Source organism: Marmota marmota, unplaced genomic scaffold (genome assembly GCF_001458135.2).
Source record: "Marmota marmota marmota unplaced genomic scaffold, marMar, whole genome shotgun sequence".
Lineage (NCBI taxonomy): Eukaryota > Metazoa > Chordata > Mammalia > Rodentia > Sciuridae > Marmota > Marmota marmota.
In genome coordinates this window covers 31,046,266-31,073,248 of record NW_025999842.1, presented here as the reverse complement: position 1 = coordinate 31,073,248, position 26,983 = coordinate 31,046,266, and the positions used below count along the sequence as shown (strand labels likewise).

The following is a 26,983-nucleotide window of genomic DNA, read 5'->3' as shown; positions in this document are numbered from 1 at the left end:
CACATATAGAAACATCCAGAAGCATGGCATTCTGGGCTCCAGCTCTGTTTATTGGTGGTACTCCCAGCTCTGCCATCTGTAGTGTCTCCAGACTGGCTTCGCTCAGTCACAAGATGGCAGCCAGGAACTAAGAGTGCTGCCTGATGGCCTCTTCATGCCTGAAGATGGAAGAAATGCCTTTCTGTAACTCTCAAACAGGAGTCAGAGCTACAATCCCATGGAATTTCTCCAGAGCTAATCCCTTTGGGCCATGAGAACACTTGGTACTAATTGTTTAAGCAATTCATTATGGCAAGATAGATGGTGATTTCCACCAATGATTCTCAGTAGAGGTGTTATTAACATTTCAGCCAGAACATTTTTCAACTCTGCCCTACTGATGCATCTCATTGCAGTATATTTAGCCATTCTGGCCCCACCCATCGTCTGCCAGCTGTGTGCACAGATCCCTGGAATGACCAGCAATGCCCCATACACTAATTTAATCCAGACACTCCTATATCTGGGGCCAAGCTGAACTCAATGGCCTACAACACAATGAGAAGGGATAGTTCCTTAGAAGCAAAGTCTGGTCCTACTAGGAAGATGGGAGAGTAGTAATGGATTCTGGGTGGACAATCTATAAATATGCACTACAACTTTCCTCTGTGTAGAAAAGATTTTAAAACATAAAAAGGAATAACAACTATGGATGCTAAATGTTTAACATATTAACACCCTTCAGATGTGCTCCTGGTTACTATGGAAACCCCCTGCTCATTGGAAGCACCTGTAAAAAATGTGACTGCAGTGGAAATTCAGACCCCAACCTGATCTTTGAAGATTGTGATGAAGTCACTGGCCAGTGCAGGAATTGCTTACGCAACACCACAGGATTCAAGTGTGAACGCTGTGCTCCTGGATACTACGGGGATGCCAGGACAGCCAAGAACTGTGCAGGTGCAGTATTGTAAATCCTAAGCCAGCTGCCTGGCTGGTATGGCCCTTCATTAATACTGAATTTAGATAAAGAATTTATCTCAGAGCCAGGCATGGTGGCACATACTGGTAATCCCAGCAACTGAGGATGTATAAGAGAATCACAAGTTCTAGTTCGGCCTCAGCAACTTAGCAAGGTCCTTAGAGAGACCCTGTGTCAAAATACAATAAAAACAATTGGGGATGTGGGTCAGTGGTTAAGCACCCCTGGGTTCAATCACTACTACAAAAAGAAAAAAAATTATCTTGGGAAAATATTGCAAGAAGCATCCCCTTGTCATTTTCTCAGGGCAACATACATTCTCAGGAATCTGCATCCCAAATTTACCAGGTTAGAAATTTTAATCAAGGCTATTTTTGTAACTAAGCTTATAGGTATAATGAACCAAAAAAAAAACTAATACAAATGAATTTTTGTCTTATCATCTTAATCCTTCCTTGATCAAAGATATAAATCCAACCTCAGTAGACACCTGAAATGGATCAAAGAACTGAACGAAGCCTTGCATGGTTTATATCAGTTTTCCTAACCTGGAAGCTATGTCTCCTTTTTCTGTTATGTTTATTCAAACTGACATTTCAGGGAAGTCTATTAGCAAGTCAAGAGTACAGTTTTATCATGCCCTACCCTCATTTCCTCAATTGTCAAAGTAAATGTTTTAAGGGCAGTATGAGAAATCTTTCTGATTAGACTTCAGTTAAACTGAAGTGTACAAATTTTATTCCTGATTTCTCCATTCCAGTTGATACAGAGAGTGAAGCTCTTCAGAAGTGAAATAAAGTTGTTTCCCTCTAAGAGTAAAGAGGGCTGAAAATTTCTTACTCTTACGTGACTTTGAGGAAGGAAGGAAAGGAAGAAGGGATTGTGCTCTTGTGGCATGCTTCTGTAGGAGATCCCCTCACTGAAACAGACTCCTCCTTAGAAGACCTAAAAAGTCAACAGTTCAAAATCCAGAAGGTACATATATGATCTGAAGAAGCCTCAATAAAGTAAACATGTCAAGCAGAAAGCAATGCATCCAGAGCCTTAACTCCAAGACTCAGGACAGAACAAAGAAGCACTGTGTCCATTCAAACTAGAGAGAGAGAGGTCATCAGAAAGAGTATTGGTAAGATCAAAGCCTGGGTGGCACACACCTGTAATCCCAGCAGCTCCGAAGCCTGAAGCAGGAGGATCACAAGTTCAAAGCCAGCCTCAGGAACTTGGCGAGGACCTCAGCAACTTAGTGAGACCCTGTCTCTAAATAAAATATAAAAAGGGGCTGGATAATATGATTCAGTGGTTAAGCACCCCTGGATTCCATCCCCAGCACAAAAAAAGATAAAAGTCTAGAAGGTCGATGCTCTTACTCTCAAAATATCTACTAAACCTATATTTACATGACAAAGATGACAAAGAAGAGAAACTCCTACGGAAAGAAATAAAGCATGATCTTGCTGAGAGATTCAGTAAATCTGCATTTTGTGGAACATTACATAGATGAAGTGTAATAAATAAATGTCACCCTTGAAGCTCTTTTTTTTTTTTTATTTTGTAAAGGCAGTTAAGAGGTAGGGAAAAATCGAAATTCTATTCCAGTTTACTGCTGGCAGAGATAGTTTAGGAATTCCTCTTTAAATATTACAAATTAATTCCCACACCAAAACTCAGTGGAGGGGCTAAGGGTGTGATTCAGTGGTAGAGCACTATGCTTAGCATCTGGGAGGCCCTGGGTTTAATTCCCAGAACTCAAGAAAACAAAATAAAACAAAAAATCAGTGGAAAATGAGCAGCCTGAAAAGGTTGGGGTTTTGGTTTTTTTGATTTTTTTTTTCAAAAGGCATTATTGAAAATCATCAGTAGATGAATGATGGGCTTTCAGGTCTTTTAAACTCTTGTAAATATGTTCCTAATTGTTTCCCTGGCATTATTCCTAGCCATCCCACTGATAGCTATCATTTGGAAGTTTGGAGTCTATCTTGCCAAGGGTCAAATGCTTGGAAGCCAAGAGTTGTTCCTGGGACTCCTCACTCACTCCTCTAGGGGCTGTTCCTCCCTCACACCTGGTAGGGACCAACCCTGAAGTTGGATTAAACTGGAGAATCCATCCATGATGAAAGGATGGCTTTCAATTTCAAGTTGAATGCTGAACTCTCTGTGGCCATTTAGTACTTTGTGAAATTTACCAGGATTTTTTGTAATAAAGTAGTTGAATGGTCATTGCATAATCCCAAAGAGTTGAGAGAGAGATGCTAGATACATTTACATACAATTTGCCTCAGGATCACCTTTGATAATCTCATTTTCCCTGGTTGCATTGGGCTGGGGGTGCATAATCTCTACATTGTCAATTTCATACAGTCTTAAAGGTGAAGGTAATTAATCCCCATTGAAGAATTACACCCTGGAAAGCATTATGTCTAGAAACCATGAATATATTGCCCTATTTTAAGCATTAAGAGGTGATTCCCTAATCACTTGTCTTTGTTTCCCACAGTGTGCAATTGTGGAGGAGGCCCATGTGACAGCGTGACTGGAGAATGCTTAGAAGAAGGTTTTGAACTCCCTACAGGCATGGACTGCCCAACCATAAGTAAAAATAACCCACATGATTGACTAACCCCACTTTCTCTAATGTGCTGCAGGTGTGGGATTAAGAAGAGCTATGCAATATCACTCTCTCTGGAAACTGATGCTTCAGTTCCACTCCTGGGTTTAACCCTGCCTGTACCTCCTCCAAATGGACCCTACACAAAACTACTTGGTGGTCCACTTGATTGCAGTCAGCCACTAGGTGGTTTACATTTACATGGCTCTATTTTAGAAAACTTATTTATCAAGTCTTCACCTTCAGCATCTTGCTCGTGAGTAAATCCCTGTGATGGGGCTCAATTGGCTCATGTTTCTCTATTGTCCCTCCAGGTCCTCAGATAACACGATACATAGACTATGCTTTATACCATCTGCCACAACTGAGACCAAAAGACATTAGCACCTTTTCCCAAATCACTCCAAATATGAAGTGGGACCAGAAATAAAATAGTCAGGCATTAGAAAGTGGACCTGCCTTATTTCTTTGATGGATTACTTTGTCACTCCTGTTCATCAAATCACAAGCATAATGGCCAAAGACTTTTGGCTTAAAGACTATTTATCATTAGGCATCCCCTCCCCCAAACAAAAGTATCTTCATCCCAGAGTCCCTTTAGGCAGAGATTGCTACCAGTGATCCCATCTTGAAGATGGCACAGGATATGAGGCACAAGCAGGGCAGTGATCAAATGGATCCCCCTCCCCAGCCAGGTCCATTTAAGGACATCAAGATGCTCACCTAGCCCTCCTCCCCCAGCAGCCTGATGTGCTGGCTGGGGACTCATTTCCTGAGAGAGTTTATAAGTAAAAACATATTAACCTTTGAATAACAAATTAACATATTAACAAAATTAACCCTTCAGTCTCTGTTTACCAGAGCACAGCCTGAGGGAAAGGGCAAGTTGTAAAGGGGGTCAAGATAGGTTTCAAAACATGGTGTGTGTCCTTCTGACTGCTGGGTCCCAGGGAGTGATCACAGTGGTCAGAGGCACTCAAGTGTGAAAGGTGAGAAGCAATGAGAAGCTGGGGCCTGCCTCCCAGGAACCCAGGCTCAGTCTGAACTTTGGCACCATCTCAGAGACCAGGACATGACATTGGTCAATCTGGCAGACCTTCTCCTGCTGAAGTTTTCATCCAGACAGGAAGTGAGGCAGGCCCAGGGGAGGAGCTGAGCCCCAGAGGTACTGGCACTGAATGCTGATTTTGACAAGCTGACTTTGACAGGCTTAGCAAATAGTGCTTCACTAGCTGGCACCAAGCAAGAGACCAAAGCCTGACTAGAGTAGAATCATCCAGGGGCTTTCCCAAGGCTAACAAAAAGCAGACAGCATTCCTCCTTGCCTGTGTCCCACAGATGGCTTGCCCTTTTGTGTTTCCTTTCTTTCTCAATGCAGTGTGCAGGGTTCCGTTAATATACCTTCCCTGTGGCCTTTGTTTTTCATCATGTTTTAAGTGGGGATAGTGCCTGATGTACAGTTTGGCACATGCGTGGACTAGTTCTGTGGTACAGAGCAGCTTCTCAGGAAACAAAAATAAAATTGGTATTATCCAAGGAAGTACACATTTATAATCTACTTATAGCCATGTGCTTCCAAGTGACTTCTGAATCTGAAGAAATGACATGTCATTTGACCTCCAGGCTGTGATAAGTGCATCTGGGATCTGACTGATGACCTGCGGTTGGCAGCGCTCTCCATTGAAGAAAGCAAATCTGGGCTGCTGAGCGTGTCATCTGGTGCCGCAGCGCACAGGCACGTGAATGAAATGAACTCCACCATCTACCTCCTCAAAGTATGCAGAAATGTTGTACTTTCTGCTGTGTTTTTATTTGGGTTTTACAGGATCACACCTAGTAACTTCTTCTATGCCTTTTGGTATCTGAGCCCCATAATTATATTACAGATGGCTGAACCTGTAGGTTTACTATACAGAACACATAGTTTCTAGGGAATTATGAAAAGTTGAGCTTTGGTCTTACCATCAATAAAATGAAATAACTAAAAGACCAATATCAATTGAGGGAAGATAGACTCTTATTTCCTTTGTGAAGCTGTACATCATTCAAGTCATTACCACAAACCTACCATTACCTTGCCTCAATGCACAAACTTTTGAGGAGTTTCTCCAAAACATTTCTTCTTTTTGTCTCTCTCCCACCTTTCCTTATCACACACATTCTCTCTCATTTTTCCAACATATCTTCCCCCACCCCCACCCCACACACACATATACACAAACACACACACACTCTATGGAATAAACAAGCTAAAGGCAGACAGTGGAAAAAATAGACTAAAAAGATCCTATGAGTCTAACCTTTAAAGGCTTTCCCCCTAAATGATGGACTTCTATCACAAAATCCCAACCAACTGATAATTTTAAAAGCAATAGTAGTTAGCCAAAAGGACAATAAAATTAATACCAGCATGGTTTTACTCTGTTAGTCAAGTTAACTTAATAGTTAAGAGCATAACCTTTGAAACCAAATTGCTTATGTTTATATCCCAACTCACATTGTGTGACCTGGGGTAAGTTACTAACTTCTTTATTCTTCATTGTTTTTCATCTGAAGATAAGGATGGTTATTGTACCTATTTCATGGGTTGTGGAGAAAATTCAATGAGTTGATATATGTAGAGCAGTTAAAACTAGCACCTATCAGTAGTAAGTGCTCATTATTTTTTGGAAAGGCAAATCATATCCTCAGCAGTTGACCAAAAGTATACAGTTTAAACCACAACAAACATCATAAAGTCATACCTCTGGGTGAAATCTTAAAGAGCATTCTATTTCAAACTTAGAAATTGTTCTTGACCAAATTTTTCTGCTTGGACACAGGACGTAGTTCTGAGCCAATGAGCCACACAGGCCCAGGCCCCAGAGCATTTAACTCCTCCTTCCTCAAAGGCACAACTCCAAGATGGATATCACTGTCACTGACAGGAAGCCAATACCAGGATGAAAGGGCTTAATCCAAGAAAAGCTACATTTAAGAACAAACTTCTCAGAAATGTGAAAGAAGGGGCAAGTGGCCTTAAACAAAGAGAATTGTTCCTTTTACACCAAAAGGAGGAAAGTGAGGTTCTGAAGTCTATTTTCACTGATCCTGTGTATTGATCACTTCCTCCAAGGCCTGATCAGGGACATTCAAGAATACCATGAGCCTATATTATGCCTTTGTGCCAATTAGAAAAAGATACCCTTTCTTCCTGGTTGCCAGCCCACCCCAGAGCAGGGTCTTAGGCTCAGTGATTGGTGCTCATACACTTTCAGCCCCAAGAACCTCAATCTACTCATGTGGACCCCACTATTAAGAACAGAGAGTCACATTCTACCTTGAATCCTCCTATGCTGGAAGAGGTTTATGTATGTTTTTTAAAATCTGGTGTGTGCATCTGATAATTTCCAAAACATTTCTTTCCATAGGCAAAATTGTCAGAAAGAGAAAATCAGTATGTCCTAAGAAAGATACAAATCAACAATGCTGAGAACACAATGAAAAGCCTTCTGTCTGACATAGAGGAATTAGCTGAAAAGGTATGTGATCAGTGCTGGGACTGCCTTCAAAGAGGGGCGTTAGCCGATGGGAGCCTGGCTAGTCCCAAATGACTAAAGCTTAATGCAGCCCAGAAAAAAATGCAGTGACCATAAGCCCTAAAGTAAACCAAGGTCAACCCATGGAGAAAGTTAGCACATGACATCTCTACTGTCTTTTCCCATTTTGATGGATGTGCTGGTTTATGGTGAACTTTCTGTGTTATATATTTGATACTGATTAAAGCTGTTGATGTATGTTGCAATTAGTACAGTCATTCAACTGTTTACCTTAGCATTTTATGGGTAAGAGCTAGAGCATCCAGAAATACACTTTATTATGGGGAATATAAAATTTAAATGTTTGCTAAAGGATGCATTAAAAGACAAAAGAGGAAAAAAAGGAATTGTGCTGAGAAAGCAATTTTGAAAGTTGGTACAAAGTCACTTTCAACCCTCACTTTATAACATAGACTGAAATAAGTTCCATACGGGTTAAAGAGTTGGGCATAAATCTCAGATCCACAAGAAAATAGAACTAAATAATTATTAAACCTCAAAAGGAAATAAGAATATACTAAAATATGCTATGAAATGCCCAAGGAAACAATTAAAAATTTTTTAAAAAGTCAAGTGAGAAACATATTAAGGGTAATATGACTTGTAAAAACTTTTACAGATTAACAAGGAAAACATTAAAACTGGAACTAAGTCCATGTGAGAGACTGTGCAATAGCTGTCCCAAGAACCTAATGGCAATATATCCATCCATCATCAATATTCGTCAAAATATATGAAACATGTCACAAGGCACCATGATTGTCATATTTAACCCTTTATTTCCCCCTCATAATTCTCCACCAGTGCTGTCCCACATACTTTGGAACTCCTTCTTTCAGGCCCTGGTGTTTGACATTATAAACTGTCAAAACTCTTCAAAACAAAGGTTTTTTTCCTATGAAAAATAGGGCTGGAGATGTGGCTCACTTGCCTAGCATGCACAAGATTCCTGGATCCAATCTTCAGCACCACAAAATAAATAAGTAAACAAATAAATCATAGAGATTAACCTAACCCTGGTACTTTCTTTTGACTTTGGAACTCCTTAACTTTTAAGAGATTATACTTCTAAAAATGTAAATTATTCCAGTTTTGCCCTTGAAAGATTTACCTTCTTTAAAATGCATATGAAAATTGTGTCCCTAGTTCTTGTGTAATGGTGCATATTAATCCAACCACCAGCATTTGAAAAACAGTGAAATTCCTTAAGTTTCAAAGGAGATACCAAGAAAAAATTCTTTGTGAAAACTCATTGTTAATTCATTTTGGTGTCATGGTTGGAATTTATCAAAAGTGTCTCAATTCTCGAGGAAATGTTTTGACCCAGATTAGCTCCTCCCACAGCTCAGACAGTGTTACTGATCCTTTTGTTGTGCAGTCTTCCCACTTCAAAGGTAAGTTCAATGCAGGCATTCACCAGGAGGAAAAAAATGCAAGCTTAAAAGTGACATCACAGTAGAAAAGGCTCCTGGGTGACAAGATCCAACCATTAAAGCAGGATGTTGATGATAAAGCTACTTGGAACTTTCACCCAGCTGTTCTCACCAATTCTTATTCAAAAATAACATCTGACTCTTCCAGTCCTGGTGGAGCAAGAGCATGCTGAAACATTTCAAAACAAATGCCCAGAGCTGTTCCTGATGATGTCTCAAACATCCTTAAGCCATTGGTCTAGAAAAATCCATGACTACGTCTTAGAAGAATTTAAGGAAAGCTTTGCCACAGAATGCCTATGTCAAGAAAGTAACTAATATTTAGCTTTAAGTAGAATGAAGTGTTTTACTCAATGTTCCCACAGTAATAAAAATCACATTAATGTTGCCTCTTGAACTTAACAAGCAATACCTCTGTTTGTGAATTATCTGTCACATGGGTCTCATGTGGCCCAAATCTTGCAAATTATATCCACTTCAAGTTACTGGTTTTGTGCCAACATCCATATCTAAGTCCTCCAACCCCCATTTGGAAAGTCCTACAGCCTTTTCCCACCACCTACTTCTGGAAACTCCTTGAAGGATACCCTTCCCTCTGTGTTCACAAACAGCCAGGGCTTGAAAGTAGCTCCCTGTTGCTGCTCTTGATCTTGTCTGTGATGAAAATACCAGAGATTATGCCAACATTTCACTCTCCTATGTTCCCAGAGCCACCAGGCTCAAGGTTAGAGTGGTGTCCCTGCCACTCTGCAAAGGTAGAGATGGTGGCTCTTTCCCAATCTCTGTGCTGCTCTTCACTGCCTGGATCTTGAAAGGGTGCTTCAAAGCCTGGAGTCACAGATCCCAGTCTGCAAGTATGGTTTATGGAGTGCTATACCATCCCCTCTACTTCTCCATCACCTCCCTCTCTGCTTTTCTTCCTATTCCATCAGCCACAGCAAAAGCTCCCTGTATATCAATTCATGCAAAGACATCCTCAGGACTAAAAGGAAAGTATATCAAAAGTATCTGAGTTTCATTACTGGTTCTTCCAAAAACGCAGGATGAAAAGGCAGCTTGTACTTCTCTTCCAGAGCTGTGACGCTATACCTGGGTACTAAAGTGAATAGAAGGCCCTGCTTTCAATGGCCTAGTAGGAAAGTGACTTGTAAAAACAACTGTGACATAATATTTAGCAACAGAGGCAGTGAAGCTGAAGAATAGCTGGAAGGAAGGAATAGTGAACTCTTTCAGCAAGGATACACTAAGAGGCTTCTTAGAGAAGGTATTGATTTGTGTATTGAGAAAGACTAGAAGTTTATCTTGATATCCAAGCAAATGGAAAGTACTACAATGCAAGAATGTGAAGCAACATAATATTTGTTTGGTACTAGAAGAATTTTGACCTTGGCCTTGCATAAGGCCAAGACAAATAGCAGGAGATAATGCTAAACAGCTTATCGGTGTATAAATTATGAAGAACCTTGCCCACCATGCTCAAGAACACGTAGACTTCATCCTGTGGACTTTGGAAGTCATGGAAGTATTTACCCAAAACAGCTGACCTGATTCACATTTTGGAAATGTTCTTCTACAGCACGGGTAATATATTGAATAGTGAAGACTCAGATTACTAGGACACAGTTGAGAGACTGCCACAGTATCTAGATAAGAGAGGGGTTTGTTGCTGTCTTGCCTTCATTTGAAAAGAATTTGCAATATACTGGAGTGGACTGACACTGTGGTAGTAAGAAAGAGGAAGAGAAGCCATAATGACAAGTGAAAGAAAAAAGACCTGGTGACCAATTGGAGGAGAAAGAAGGGAAGCTCTGTCTCAAATGAATGAAGGACTAAGATTAAAAATGCAAAACAGGTTACTCTGGACATTTTAAGAATGAGTTATCTGTGGATGCCCAGAAGGCAGTTAGAGACTGGAGACTGCAGCTCTGAGAACAGATTCAGGGCTGGAGAGGTATTTGAAAGTGATTAATGTTTAAGAGAGAGGTAAGCACACAGAAGTATATATTATTGTTCGGATTCTAAAATAGCATGCCAACATTCCTACTACTAGTTTGTCCAAGACTATCCCCACTTACACTTATGTCTCAGAGTAATTACTAAAATTTCTCCCTTTCACTTGAAAAAAAATCCCAATTTAAAAAATAAAATATTTTGTCCCACTAGATATTGGGTATCATCCTCACTTCATCAGGTTGGTGTTATTAGATTCACTATTCTGTGTACACTACTCTTTATGCACCACTATATAAGCAAAGATTTCTTGCCACTTTTTATATAATAAGTACAAGAAAAATTCACTGCTGAGTTGAGTAAACGATTAATCTTTTGTAATGGAAATCATCAACCAGTTTATAGTTGTGAGGTAATTTTTTTTTCATTTCAGCTTTTCTTAAAGCAAGATATACCTGTTTTATTATATGCCCACATCATTATTTCCCCTCCGTAGCAAAGTTACAAAAAAAAATAAAACACATAAGGTGTGCTTTATTAAATTCAGGAATTTTGCAATTTAAAGTAATAAATGTTCCCCTTTGCAACTGATTTGGTCTTTTATATCTATCTATAGAGCTTTAGATCTCCATCTATTCATCTCTATGTCTCACAGCGCCCTCTGGTGCTTGTAAGAAAGAAGAGATTTTCATACATAGGCATCCTCCAGCTATTTCTCATCACTTGAACGCAGTTTCTATATCAAAAATAAGGTTTATGACAGAGAAATGATAATAGAATTTTTCTTTTAAATAGGAAACCAAAGTTAAAACTATGAGTTTTGTACTTTGTAAATATAACTCTAAACAGGATCAAATACAAACTTATTAAAAATTGTTAAATGTTTTATATATCTGTGTCTATATTTAGCAGGGAGGGTGACATCAAGAATAAGATACATTGTATCTTATGCATCATCTAATTTAAAAATGGCCCGCAAATATGTTTTCTCTGGAAATCTTTACAACGAATCAGGAGGAAGACTGGAATTGGGGGAAGGGACATAATGACTTGGAAGATAGTATTCACTCAGGGAGAACGCAGCTTGTGAAAGCACTAATGGCCATACTACTTACACACGGAGTTTCACAACCCCAGTGGCACTGCTTTGTGTGAAGGAGTTACTGATTTGCCTGAGAAAAAGCCTCCATGCTTGTGTTTGCCATGATACCATTTCTTCATTCTCTTCCTGGCCCTTCATAGAGGACTATTTACTTGGGTCATACCTGGAAAGAATAAAAACACTCCAGATGATACCGTCGCATAATCCTCTGGGTGGAACAATGTGTTAGAGCAAAGGGATTTGGAACAGTCACTTCTGCACACTGGATCCAAAAGTGCTCTCTGTGGCCAACCCTCCTGCAACGCGTGCAGGCATTACAGTACTTTGTTACAGAGGTGAGCCACGAAAGCACCAGAGGAGGCAACTAGGTTTTTACCAAATGCAGACAGAATAACCTCTCCTCCTCTTAAATATAACCCAGGAACTGGTCTTTCGAATACCAAAAGGAAGTGCACATCCCCCACGCTGTTCACACAAGGCAGTGTCCTAGCCTTGAACTCTGTCTGTGCCATTAGATCTGCTTCTGTCCTTGACCACACACAGAAACACACACACACATACACACACACACATACACACCCCCACACACACTTTCTTCAGAAGCCACGCTGGAGTTAGGATTTAATTCTGACAAATACTATGTGGGAGCTCTGAAACAGAAGCTTCCAAGTTGAGAGAGCAGAATCGGCTCCTGGGAGAAGAGCTCCATTCACGCTGAGCCAAATCTGCTTGAGCAGTTATTTGTATACAAGTGCCATCCATGTTGATGGGAATTTGGAGTGAAGCTCTGAAAACAGCAGTTAGCCCAGTGAGCATAATCCTTTAAATCTCTGTGATAATTCAGTTTCAGCAGTGGTTGGACCACCCAGGAGCTACTGGATGCATACAGCATTTCAAGGTCTGCCTACTTTCTCAAGAGTATTCTCTTTGAAACTTTAAGCTCTTCAGTCGGCACATGTCAAACTGATCACAAGACATGGGTCACTTCATAGTCTGGTGTCTAGAGGTACAACAACAATTCAAAGGATAAATTACATATGAAAGGTGATTGGTTTGGATTGAACTGTGACTTATGGCACAAGAGTAGCATCTGATTTTATAGTGTTCTGTGATCCTAAAACTGGTCATGACATCAGCCTTTAAACTTAACTTTGTGTGATGGAATAGTCTTTTGCCAGGAAAATTTATGTTTATGGAATTAACGTGTTATGCCCACATGAACATATACAACGTTCCTTCATCGTATACTTAATCTAGTGCTCATTTGGATTATTTGTAGGAAAGTCGAGCCTCCAGAAAGGGGCAACTGGTTGAGAAGGAAAGCACAGATACCATTGACCATGCAACTCAGCTTGCAGAGCAGGCCCATGAGATGAGGGATAAAATCCAAGGTAAATATATTCTCTTCTAGTTCAACTTAATGGTAAAGAAACATACACTTTATTAATAACAATAAAAATAATGGCTACTTTCAGTGATTACTGTATGCCAGGAACTTAAGAGCAGTATAGATTTAAACTTACATAAGGTCTTCATTTCAAGTTTGTTTATCCAAGATTTCTGAGCACTTATCCCTATTTACTATCTGTTGATGTTCAAGCATAAATGTACAAAATCTTTCCCTTTTCAGGCATTTCACAGACGTGTAATGCCAGATTACCTTCCAACAGAGGAAAGTGCACGCTATGTATCTCTAAAATGAAAGAGTTGAGTAGGAGTCACGCATTTTTTTTCTGTTATTTGCAGACAGAAGAAAATTGCCTTTAGCATGGTAGTAAACCAATTCAAAATGCCTTGAGTTGTTTCTGTGATACTGTTTCCCATAGACCAGGCAGAGAACTTGCTCAGATCCCCAACCCAGAAGAAGAGAAAGGAAGGGCCATGTGAGTTTTTTTACCTTAAAGCATTGTGATAGCTTAACCCTTCCTATTGGAGGTTTCCTTCATAGCGTACCTAGAGCCACCCTCGATTTCCTAACAGACACAGATTGCATTTGTTCTAGCATAGAGACTTTCCTTGGGTAGGATCTGCTAAGATCCAGTATATGTGTATTTTCACAATTTTTATTATACTATATATTTAGGGTTGGATGAAACAAAAAGTACATCGCAGGGCCCAATAGTAAAGAGACCCACAGTGGAAGATTCATACCTTTATGCTGAGGTGCAGGTTGCAGGTAAAGGGATATCATGTAAAGCCAAGATGAATCATTTGCTACATTTCTTTTGGTGCCTATAATACACAATAAAAACAAAAGCATGCACTTCAACTCCCCACTCCCATCCACATGAGCTCATGTTTTTGAATGTCCTGACAGACAGAATATTCTTATCTCATAGCATTTTAAAGTTACTATTATTTGTTCAAAAAAAACTATGCTTGAACCTAGAAAATAAGATGACTTCAACCAATTAAGAAATAAATGCCCCTTTAGGCAGCAAATAAAGCCAGGACCTTAGTAAGCCATTCAGAGAAAATAATTCACCATTGTTATTGAAACCCAAATTTTGATTCTAAGGTGTTTCATTTGAAAAGAATCTGAACCTTCTTATTTGACCCTTAGGCATGAGAAAGGATGAAAAATACAAAAGAAATGTAAATGGGAAACAGCCACTTTTATCATTTTTAATCTCTTTAAAATAATGCATGAACAGTCTCCAAAGACCAAAGGCAAAAATGTTATTGTCTATATTTCATTTCTCTAATCCAAACCAGATATAACTAAAACAAAATAGGCCAAAATTGTGAACATAATATTTGCATCAAAATGCTAAAGTGTTAGAAATGAATGTGAGGAAAAAGTCTGTATTTAGTTTTTTTCAGAGCTTAGTATTTTAGACCTTACTTAAAAAGTGAATGTTTAATCCCTTCATAGTTTTTTAACATATCTTGATTTCCCTCTAACTCTCTCAGTAGTATTTACAGCATTAAAAACTGCACCCCTCAACTTATCTGCGTTCCTTCAGAATTCAGGGATGCCATACAACACCCATAGTTTGTCACTGTTCATTCTCTACACCTCTAAAATAGCTGCTGGTGACCTTCCAGCTATTATCCATATAAAATACAGCCCCTTATCCTGGTGTGATTTGTGTGACACCAGTGTTTGTTTACCTATCTTATCTGATCAACCACATAGATCACAGTAAACCCTATAACACACAATTTCAGTTTTGCCAGGAAGATGAAATGCTTCCTCCCAGAGCTGCCATATGACAAGGCAGCAATTGCATACCTTTCTTCTGATCATACATAGTAGGAATGAAGGAGTCAGAGAATTGTACCAGCTCTGCATGCAGCTCTGGGCACTATTGTTTAAACAAGTCACCTGGTTCCTCTGAGCCTCAGCTCTTTGGTTCTTAAATTTTCCACCCTGCTTACAGAAGTGGGGCAAAAAGATCCAGAGTCAAAATGGCCCAAAATGTCACTGCAGACAGTAAATACAAAAAAACTAATGAGCAAAAACTCACATCATACTATAACAAATCCGTATTTTATATCTAGTCTGAAAGGCTCATTAAATGATTATCAAAATGGTCTCATTTTGGTTTAGAGTTTGTTAAATCCTTAGCTGAAGTGCAAAATACCTCCAGTACATCCCAGATATGGCAGGAGATACCTCCAAACATCTGCTCCAAGCTAAATATTTCTATAAAGGTTGATCAAAGACCCCAGATTTCTGGACTTCAAATATTAACATTCTCTAATTGCCGTGGAAACCAGATGAGAGGATGAAGGCCCTGTGGGCATTGCAGCAGTGTGTTCCCATTCTGAAGATACCACATGGGAAGCAGAGCAGGGTGGTTTCCTTGAGTTTTACTCCTCCTTGGAACTTGTGATGAGCTGAAGCCCACAGCAGCGGTCACGGCACAACACTGGCTGCTTCTATGGATGAGCCTCTTTCTGCTTCAGGATCAGCCCTGTGCCTGGCCATCCCTCCCTCCTCTGCACTTTCAGTGGCATCTTCCCTCCCTGACCTGCTTCACCATGTTCTTCCTTTCAGAGATCAACAATAAGATGCTCTACTATGGGGAGGAGCAGGATCTGAACCCAGAGGAAGTCTCTGAGAAGCTGGTGCTGGCCCAGAAGATGCTTGAGGAGATTCGCCGCCGCCCATCGTTCCTCACCCATCGAGAGCTAGTGGATGAGGAGGCCGACGAGGCCCATGAACGTAGGTGTCTTTGTCTCCTGGCTGACCCAGCACATACCTGCTTTCGTCATGGGTCCAGGAGAGGACACACAGTAATTGATTGTGTTCAATAATTGATAGAGCAACCAGTTTTTGATATTCAGAGCTATGAAGGATTTATCTGTGGCTTCAGGGAATCATTCAAGGAGTTGGAGGTATCTCCTGCCATATGTGGGATGTACTGGTAATGATGTTATGATTTCATAACTTTTAACCTCCTTTAACTTTTAAGTAGAAGTTTAACACTTCCTTTAATGATGAATGTGGACACCAAACCACAGTAGTATTGTTGAACCTATGACTTGATCAATTACCAATTACTATCTACCAATCCACCTCAAACATATTCAATGGCACAAAAAGGGTTAAAAGTTAAGAACTAGTCATTTTCCTACAATTATTACTGCCATCTTCTGCTAGAAATTATTGTGGATACAATAGAAGAATAATATTATTGGCATAAAAGCTTATTATGGTAACAAGTATGTAAAGTCTTAGCAGAAATGAGAACCAGAGAAGAATCCCAGGCACCGTTCTGAGTTAGGATGAGACCCACAGTCAGGAAAGCTAGAGGTCTAAAGTCACGGCCATATGTTCCCAAGCTCTTTGCCTATTTGGGAATTGAACAAGACTGTCCTGAGGGAATGACGCCAGTCACCTCTCCCACTTTGACTCTTTTTACTTCATGAATTCATTTTCAACCACTTTCTTTACTCAGCCATGAACTTGCATTTTTCTCCTCACAGTAATGAAAGAAAATGTAAACCTCAGCAACACAGACCAATATTCCCTGAACAAAAAAAAAATAGAATTGAGGCACATAGTCAACACATGTGCCCTTGAGCCAAGAATAGAGGACACACACAAAGTTTAAGAATATCATATCATTGCCAATTAATCTTTATTCTATCCAAAATCATGGTTTGGGTTTGACTTAAGGAGCTAACTAAAAACAGTTTCCTGGAGAGAATACAGAAAATGAATAGTTATGAATATCATAACCTTTTACCTTAGCACTGCCAAGATAATGTTGGTTACTTTAAATAGTAAAAACTATAGTATATCCAAGTCCCCATTATAGGATAAAATTATTACTAATGTGAGTAACAGTATGTGGAGCATAATGACATGGTTTCCACATAAAACAACCTCTATGGTAAAAATAATCAAAGTCTTCTTTTACTAACTGTTGTCCAGGGACTCCCAAATCCAAAAGAAAAAAAAAAAAAGAAATAGAATTTGTACTACAAATGTAATATGTAAGGCTATTTTTGTGAACGTCCACTGCAATCTCAATCACTGAAGAAGCCACAGCCAGAAAATTTTGCAACTTTATTAAATTCTGGAAGAATGGGAGGAGACAGGAGAAGATCTGATTGAGTTTCTGTCTCCATTTCTTTCCAGTGCTGACCCAGGCTGAGAACTGGCAAAGACTGCATAATGACACTCGCTCTCTGTTTCCTGTCGTCCTGGAGCAGCTGGATGACTACAATGCTAAATTATCAGACCTCCAGGAATCACTTGACCAGGCCCTTGACAATGTCAGGGATGCTGAAGACATGAACAGGGCCATGGCAGCCAAGCAGCGAGACCACAAGGTACAGTGGACAGTAAATGTAAATGTGTGTCAGGCATAGGCAACACGAAGTGACACCAAGAAGGGACAGGTGATGTAAATTTATTAAAACTCGATATATCTAAATATTCATATTTTTAAAATGGGCACATTTTTGCTACTATAAATTACTAATATAAGTGTGTGTACCTAAAATCAATGAAGCTATGATTATTGCTTTGTTCTTGTTTTGCTAAGAATGTGGTTGTTCAGGTAGTTGTGTCCATGGTTGTGGATGTGTTGTTCTTGTGAGTGGTAAGCAGTGCACTATTCTGATGTATAACTTTTAATATTGAGAGCAGTACTATGTGTGATTTTTGGAAAGGCACATTACACATGCTACGTTATTTTTGGAAAGACATGACAAGCAAATCTCAGAGCCTGGCTGGTCAGCAGCTGCAGAGATCGGGACACTAATTCAAGCCAAGGCCATGCAAATACAGAGGTGAGAAAAGTTCCAGACACTGCCATAGGTTGCAGAGATGACCATCCCTTGGGATACCCACAATGAGAGGGCTGAGAACTGGTGGTCCCATGTCCACTCTAACACATACTCACAACCACCACCATAGAAAAAGGTCATCTTCTAATAGGAATGACACATGCAAATATGTTCACATTTGTGACTGTTAGCCTGAGAAATCAATGTGGACAAATAGAAAACAGCTATGAGCAAACTCATCAGTTCAGTAATATAATTTTACTGCTGATAAATCAGTTCTCTTCCCTGATATTCAGTCATCTCTGCCCCTTGGTAAGTTGCTACAAAATTTCCCTAATAAAAGTAAGTTATGGGCTGGGGATGTGGCTCAAGCAATAGTGCATTCGCCTGGCACGCTTGCGGCCCGGGTTCGATCCTCAGCACCACATACAAACAAAGATGTTGTGTCCGCCGATAACTAAAAAATAAATATTAAAAATTCTCTCTCTCTCTCTCTCTCTTAAAACAAAAAAGTAAGTTATACTCACCACCATTGTGTTCTAATAGGAGTGAACTATTATCCAATACTTTTTAGAATAATAATGGTCAGCATAGCACTCTTTGTTAAGTGAATACATGATTATTTTTGCATAATAAAAGTATATGTATAACACAAAATAAAATTGTTTTAAGGCAGTCATTCATCTTTTCCTCTAAGTTTCTCTCTTTCCCCTTCCACATCCATGCAAGAACAGAATCCTCCCAATTTTATTATCTGAAAAAGAAAACGGGGTTTTATTTTTTGTGTTTTTGTTTTTGTTTTTGGTACTGGGGATTAAACCCAGGGGCACTTTACCTGAGTCATACTCCCAGTCCTTTTTATTTATTTATTTTTAAATTTCAAGACAGAGTCTCACTAAATTGTTGAAGGCCTTGATAAGTTGCTGAGGCTCATCTCAAACTTGTGATTCTTCTGCCTTAGCCTCCCCAGTCACTAGGATTACAGGCATGTGCCACCACGACTGGTCTTATCTCTTCTCGGTTTTCCATCCCTCTACAGTTTCTCTGGCCTTCATCACTCCTCAACCAAAAGTTTCATCCTCCCCTTCATTCTTCCTCCTTCCAAGCAATCTCCCTAACCTGCCAGAGTGGCCTGTCTAAACCACAGGTCTGAGATCGACTCTCATTTTCTCCTTGCCACAGTTAACAGTGCTTTCAATAATAAAGCTTTTGAATCATTTGGTGGGTTATAAAATAAGTTGAATTATTGTAACTGTCATTTTTAAAAAGAACATAAAAAGAAAAGAAAGTGAAATAGGATAGAAAATATCAAAGTACAACATATATAGTATGGTTTCACCACATTTTTGCTTATGTGTTGGTTTGTAACACATTTTTTAGTCTGTGTCATGGCTAACAACATTTGAAAGACTCTTTTCTACAGGACAGTCTATGATCTTTCATGCAGCATGCAAGACTTTTTTCGATCTGCCCCTCCCAGACTCTTCAGTCTCTTGCTGCTCCTGCCTCACCCATACCCATTCAGGCAGAAGCAAACCACTCATAATCCCTCCTGCCTGGAATGGAAATCTTTGTTGTGGGTAGGTGGAATAGCAACTGAACCCAGGGCCTAGCAGAACAAGTGCTATTCCACTGATGTAGAACCCCAGGCATATTTATTTTCATTTTTTATGTTTGAGACAGGATCTCACTAACTTGCTCAAACTGGCCTTGAACTTGCTATTCTCTTGCCTCAGTTTCCCAAGTCACTCAGATTGCAGGTGTGCATGCACCACTACACCTAACTGGAGACCTCTTTTTCTTTTCTCTTCACCTGGGCAACCCACTCATTTTTTCATTATTCCCCCAGTATCACCTACTCCAGCAGGCCTATCCCATAATCCAATCTCATTATGCCTTGTGTGTAGTTCTGTTTCTGTATAGTGATTATCTGCAGATGGATCTCTGTCTTCCCCATTAAACTGGGGGAAGATACTAGGTAATATATGTTCTTCATCTTTGAGTCCTAAAGCATCTATCATAATGCCTAGGACAAAGAACAGTAAATCAACATTTGTTGCTTTAATGAAAACATATAAGGATTTTCCATTTGTAAAACACTGTCACCTTGACAAATTGTGCCCAAATTTATTAGAAATCTATTTTCAGCTCTAAGTAATAAGTGATTCTGGAGAGATTTAAACCCATCTCTCTAACCTTTAGGACACTACCATCCAATTCCAAAGAAAGGATTCAGAGCATTTACATAAAATAAGAAAAACACTATAAACTCATGCAACAATTCCAGGGGTTCACTGATGAAGACCCCAAACCATGTTCAATACTAAGAGCCCTAAAGGAAGAAGTAGCCCTGCCAACCCAGGCCAGTCCCTATTGAACAAGAATAAGCAATGGCCCATAGGAGACCTCAGACATGCTAGAACTGTCTCTTAGCCCCAGGAAGTATGGTTTTATTAGAAGAAAAATAAAGGATACCTATTATTACTAGTACTGATAAACTATATGTTGTTCACACTTCAGATTGCAAGTCATTAATCTCAGCAAAGTGCTTTGTCTTCTATATAGAACCATGCTAGAGAACACACGCAAGTATATTATGTGTTAATTGTTCAGTCTTCTATGTATTTATTTTTAGGCCTGGATTATGTTGTCAAAAGTCCCTTTTTAACACGGAATAGTAATGCACATGAACTGAGACGCAAAATACATACATAGCATAGAACAACTGATTTGCTAGAGGTTGGTAAATATCAGTGTGTGCATCTGGGCACGCTGGACTTTGTAATTGTAATAAGCAATGAGTGGATAGTGTTACCCATATGAAAAGGCTTCAGTTCTAAAAGTAAATAGATGCCAAAATAGCTTTTAATTAAACTTTTCTTATGCACAATTAAAGGAAAAAAACTACGCATGTGGATACCAGGAATTTGGCATTTTCGTGATTCAAACAGATGGTAGTCCTCATTTTAGCTTTGCTAAACAAATTCTTCCACTGGTACAAATGAACAGCCTGAGCAGGATTTCAGGAAGAGAACAGCAATGCAAGGAGGCATTTCTATGCCCCTCTCAGTCTTGGTCCTCCTTCTTTGCAGTTGGCATTAGACAATGCTCCATCCAATTTGCCCTCAACCCTTCTCCTCTTTTAACTTTACCCCAACCCACCACTTCAGTCTTTGAAAGCAATTTGTGGTCCATATCTGTACTCATAACTGAGCCCATAGCACAACTTACATATTGGTGTTTGAGGAATAGCCACCTACATGGCTATGCCCTGCTATTATCCACTAAAAACTCTATTGACAATTTTTTTTTTATTTATCAGGGATTAAACCCAGGGACACATAACCACTGAGTCACTTCACCAGCCCTTTTAATTTTTTTTTTTTTAATTTTGAACCAGGATCTTGCATCTTGCTAAGTTGCTCAGGGCCTCACTTAGTTGCTGAGGACAGCCTCAAACTTGTGATCCTCCTGCTTCAGCATCCCCAATCACTGGGATCCCATAAGTGCATCATGAGGCCTGGCTCTGTCAACACTTTCTCTTCCACTTCCTCATTTCTAATTTTTCCATTCCTATTGAGGCATCTGTTCTCCCATTCAAGTCCCCAGGCTGTAGGTCAGCTTCCCTCAATGATTCTATGAGCAGTGATCACTCCAGCCCACTACACCTCACTTGTGGACCTTTTGGGTTGCCTCCTGCCTGCTGTCATCTTCAGGTTACTGCTAGATCACATTTCAAGGCGTGTCTACAGTTGTATGGAAGCTATGTGATAAAACTCCATCAAAACCCTTCAATTGCTTCCTACCTAAGATGGTAAATCATCCAGCCAGCCAAGATCTGAGCCCACCTATGTTCCAGGGGTGTTTCTTGACTCCCCCACAATGCTGCTGGAGATTGTATGGGTTTTCTTCTTGTTTCTTTTGCTCATATTGTGTCCTTTGCTCACATCATTCCATTTGGAAATATTCCAATGTGAAAGTTGTGCTGTGGGCTCAGTTATGAGTACAGGTATGGACCACAGATTGCTTTCAAGGACTGAAGTGGTAGGTTGGAGTAAAGTCATAGAGTGGGGGGATGAAGGCAAAAAGGGTGGAACTTTGGCTAATGCCAACTGCAAAGGCTAGAAAGAGGAAGGAGGGCCAAGACTGAATGGAAATGATCTAAGCCTAGTCTTTAAAAGGCTCCCTCTGCAGAGTGTGTCACCTTCTTACTAGAGTCCAACAGTTCTCACATTATTGCAGTGAAACTCCTTTTGAGAAATCAGTGAAAACTAGGCAACATACACGCATACACACACACACACACACACACACACACACACACACCATCAAAAAGATGTTCACTTGTTTATCTGTGTCATATTGGTAGAAAAGTTCAGGTAGTCCTCCTCCTAGGTTAAGCACTTGACCACCAGTAGGAGTCCCTCCATCCTCTTCATTGATACAACCTTATGATGTACCTCTAGAATGATCACCAAGCTTCATTGCACTTGACATATAGCTTCTATGTTTGTGTCGTGTGTGTGTGTGTGTGTGTGTGTGTGTGTGTGTTTATGTTGTGCATCTAGTCTAACCTTACTAGATTGTAAGCATCCAAAGGGCATCCTCCTACTTTGCACAAATTACATCTTCCTGTCACCTAGCAGGATGTCTTGCATTTGTTACATCTGTTGATGAACAAATAAATGAAAAGGGCACGGAGCAATCAGATTACAGAAGTGATTTGTTTTAATTTCACATTGTACCATTAAACATGAGGCGTGAGTCAGAAAAGAATGACATCAAAATGTCAGACTTTATACAAAACCAAAAACACCCACATGGATTCAACATTGATGTGTGCAAATAGTAACCACACAACAAATAATTACATTATTTATTTTGTCATTCTACTCCTAACCCAAAAGAATGATAAAATTATTTATCAGATGAGTATAAGATGAGGATCAGATTTTGAAGTAGGTAAAATACTCTTTAAAAGGCACTGCTCAGGAATTCTCATAAACCAAAGCTCTACTTTACCAGGACTATTTCTAAATATTTAGATCAGGAATTTTTTTCTTTCCTTTTGCAAATATGAAATGAATACTGATGTATGCTGGATAGCATTAGTTGTGTTATTTTCATAATTATTAGTCTTCAAAACTTTCTTTTGTTCAGGTTGACCATCTTTCTATGGGAAGAAAATCTTTATTAAAATCTAATTTGATTTCTGTCTAATGCTACATACAGTAAGTAGGAAAAGTCTTTAGCTTAAAGCATATCATTTTCCAACTACTACATATAAGCTTACCATGCAGTGTTGGTAGCACACTGCTTTGAAGTTCAGCTTTGATTTCAGTATTAGGAGTGTTCTCTTACAGACACTCCTTACAGAAGGTGTCGCAGCTCAGAACCAATAAAAGGAAAATAGCCCTGTGAGAGCTAATTATTGTCATTTTTTTTCTCCTCCCTTCCTTTACACACACATACTTTACACTATTGATTTAATGAGGACCATATAATGACCTCTCCTTATAGAGGTAATAACTGGCCCCAGACAATCACACTGAATTAAGCGTGATGGATATTGAGGGGACATTGTTTTTAAAGTCCTTGCATTAAGAGGAAGTTCAAGTACGATTCTTTTCTGTTTCTGTACCTCCATTTACCCCTGCAGCAATGTATCTGGAGAAGTTGGACCCCATTCTTTCTTTTCATTAAATTGAGAAAGACTGTAGGGAGTAAGAAAGGACACTAAGACAAACTTAGAAAGTTTTAAAGTATTTCCTTCTATGTCTAGCTCTATAACTGCTTCTATGATAGCCTAGGGTATACCATCACATATATTTCAAATCTATTTAAATTACTATTTCTAAAGTAACTTCAACTCACATTTTCCTCAAATTGTAAAATGAATCTTTTACTTTTCCATCTTAAAGATTATTTTGTGTTGCTTTCAGACTCTGAATTCATTTAAAGCTCCATATTTCTTCAGAATCACAACCTGCCTGCCTCTAGAACCCAAACGTGAAGATAGAAATTAGACATTTATCAGAAAATGTATTAGCAATTTCCCTTCTCAAAAAATGTAAGCCTCAAACACAAAGAACTCAGAGAGGCATGAAGATCACAATTTTAAGCTTTGCTAATAGGGTTATTTTAATTTTTTTAAAGGATTTTAGGATCATATTATATATACTTTGTTTCTGTCCGAATGGCCTATTTCTACGATTTCTACCAGGCCCAAAGTTGGCACATTATATGTTTTTTAAATAAAATCATTTTCCAGTTATATAAGCAAATATAGAGCCTATGCTCCATCCTGTACCTATCATCCCACTTTATATAATGGAGAAAAGAGTCAAATGTCAACTCTTTGGAGATGATGATGTTATAAGTGATAATTATAACCAATCATAATTACAACTAATAACTTCAATCTCCCAAAGTGCATACTTTGTTATCCCCCTTATAAATGAGACAAATTAGTATCAGATAAGTAACATATTCCCCAAAGATGCACAGCAATTACGTTATGGGGTTAGTACATAAACCCAGTTAACATTAACTACTCTCCAGGATGCTTTCTCTAAAGACACATTCTCTACCTCTCTTCCTTCTTTTTCCTTACTCCAGAGACAATATGAGAGAGTGAGAGAACAGATGGAAGTGGTGAACACTTCTCTGGGCGCATCTGCAGATTCTCTGATGACACCTCGTCTGACTCTTGTGGAACTTGACGATATAATAAAGGTAAGAACATGAGCAACTTGTTCAGAGTTATTTTTTAATTAATTAATTTATTTATTTGTTCTAATTTGCTGTACATGACAGCAGAATGCATTTCAATTCATAGTACAAAAAAATGGGGCACAATTTTTCATGTCTCTGGTTATACACAAAATAGAGTCACACCATTCGTATCTTCATACATGTACTTAAGGTAATGATGCCCATCTCATTCCAAAGTCTTTCCTGCCCCCGTGCCTGCTCCTTTCCCTTTCCCTCCTCTTTGCCCTAACCAAAGTTCCTCCATTCCTCCCATGATCCCCTCCACCCCCGCCATTATGGATCAGCATTCACCTATCAGAGAAAACAATCGGCCTTTGGTTTTTTGGGATTGGCTTACTTCACTTAGCATGATATTCTACAACTCCATCCATTTAACTGCAAATGCCATGATTTTATTCTCTTTTAATGTTGATTAATATTCCATTGTGTATATATATATATATATATATATAAAACACAATTTCTTATTCATTCATCTATTGAAGGGCATCTAGGTTGATTCCACAGTTTAGCAATTGTGAATTGTGCTGCTATAAACATTGATGTAGCTGCATCACTGTAGTTTGTGCTGTTTTTAAGTCCTTTGGGTATAAACCGAGGAGTGGGATAGCTGAGTCAAATGGCAGTTCCATTCCAAGTTTTCCAAGGAATCTCCATACTGCTTTCCATATTGGTTGCACTGATTTGCAGTTCCACCGACAATGTATGAGAGTGCCTTTTCCCCACATTCTCACCAACACTTATTGTTGTTTGTATTCTTAATAGCTGCCATTCTAACTGGAATGAGATGAAATCTTAGAGTAGCTTTTTTTTGTAATACCTTTATTTTATTTATTTATTTTTATGTGGTGCTGAGGATTGAACCCAGCACCTTGCACATTCTAGGTGAGTGCTCTACTGATGAGCCACAACCCCAGCTCCTAGAGTAGTTTTCATTTGCATTCTCCAATTGCTAGAGATGTTGAACATTTTTACATATATTTATTGAGTAATTGTATGTCTTCTTCTGTGAAGTGTCTGTTCAGTTCCTTGGTCCATTAATTGATTATTTTGGTGTTAAGTTTTTTGAGTTCTTTATATATCCTGGAGATTAGTGCTCTATCTGATGTGTATGTGGTAAAAATTTGCTTCCATTCTGTAGGCTCTCTATTCACCTAACTGATTGTTTCTTTTGCTGAGAAGAAGCTTTTCTGTTTGAATCCGTGTCACTATTGATTCTTGATTTTATTTTTTATGCTTTAAGAGTCTTATTAAGGAAGTAGGGGCCTAATCTGACATGATGAAGATTTGGGCCTACTTTTCTTCTATTAGGCGCAGGAGTTCCACTGGGTTGTTTTTGTAGCAGGTTGCAACAGGGACTCAGAATCACAAAAGAATAACAAAATTATATTCAAATCTATCAAGTTGGCAGGCATTATAAAAATAAGATCAGGTGATAATGTTTTCAAGTTTCTTATGCTATACTGTTACTACTGGCTAGAGATGACTACTTTAAATTTAAATTACTTAAGATTAAGTAAAATTAGAAATTTGATTCTTCAGTTGATTTAGCCACATTTCAAGTCCTAAGTAGTGGCTAGTATATTTGATAGCACAGATATCATTGCAGAGAGGCTATTAAAGTGCTGATCTAGATTCATTCTATTCACTCTTTACTCAAAAAGTTGTACATTGATAAAGCTAGCAATAAAAGCCACACTCTCTAAAAGTAGAAATTTTCCAATAAAATGCTGCAAAACAAACTATCATGAAATTACTCTAATTCATTATTATTGTCATTGAAAGGATACCAGATTAAAATCATCTGATCTAGTCTCATTCTTTTGACTATTTAAGCACCAAGTTCCCTCTCTTCTACTCTGTCCCAACTCCCCTCACTATCCTTGGTGACATCAAAATCCCTATGTATGAGCCCACCAATTCTGACCTCCAGTTCCTTGAGCTTCTTTCCAATGAGCTTTTCCTCCAGTCTACATCTGCTATTCCTCCTGTGATCACACCTAGATCTTGTTATCAATTCCTCCTCCCAAATCTCAGGTTCAAGCCCCTATCTCCCTAAATACCATCTCTTATCTCACTTACCCTGGAATACTCAAGCCAATAATTCTTTGGCAATAAAACCACCTCACCTCATATACCTTACCCCTTTCATCTCCTTGAGCAGCTAAAATTACAATATAGTAATTCTTTAAAAATACCTTTAACTTACATATCCACCTGCCCCCATGGTGCTGAATTCACCTGAGAATGCTAACCCTATATCTCCAATAATACCAAGTATCCCCAGCCTCATGGCTGCACCAGATGAATGTGGCTAGTAGAAGACCCCCTCCC

The 26,983-nt window shown here is 39.1% G+C and overlaps 1 protein-coding gene across 3 annotated transcripts in view; it reads left to right on the top strand.

The window, feature by feature from the left end:
- Lama4 (laminin subunit alpha 4) overlaps window positions 1–26,983 on the top strand; it is a 134,829-nt gene that overhangs the window by 58,379 nt on the left and 49,467 nt on the right. For 2 of the 3 annotated variants that reach the window (XM_048790451.1, XM_048790501.1), the window contains 8 exons: window positions 725–939; window positions 3,456–3,530; window positions 5,190–5,341; window positions 6,977–7,087; window positions 12,909–13,020; window positions 15,633–15,800; window positions 17,223–17,416; window positions 24,494–24,610. In XM_048790451.1, coding sequence (XP_048646408.1) covers window positions 725–939; window positions 3,456–3,530; window positions 5,190–5,341; window positions 6,977–7,087; window positions 12,909–13,020; window positions 15,633–15,800; window positions 17,223–17,416; window positions 24,494–24,610 — 1,144 coding nt within the window. Of the gene's footprint in view, window positions 1–724; window positions 940–3,455; window positions 3,552–5,189; window positions 5,342–6,976; window positions 7,088–12,908; window positions 13,021–15,632; window positions 15,801–17,222; window positions 17,417–24,493; window positions 24,611–26,983 lie in introns of all 3 variants that reach the window. The other variant, XM_015500351.2, reaches the window with a different exon arrangement.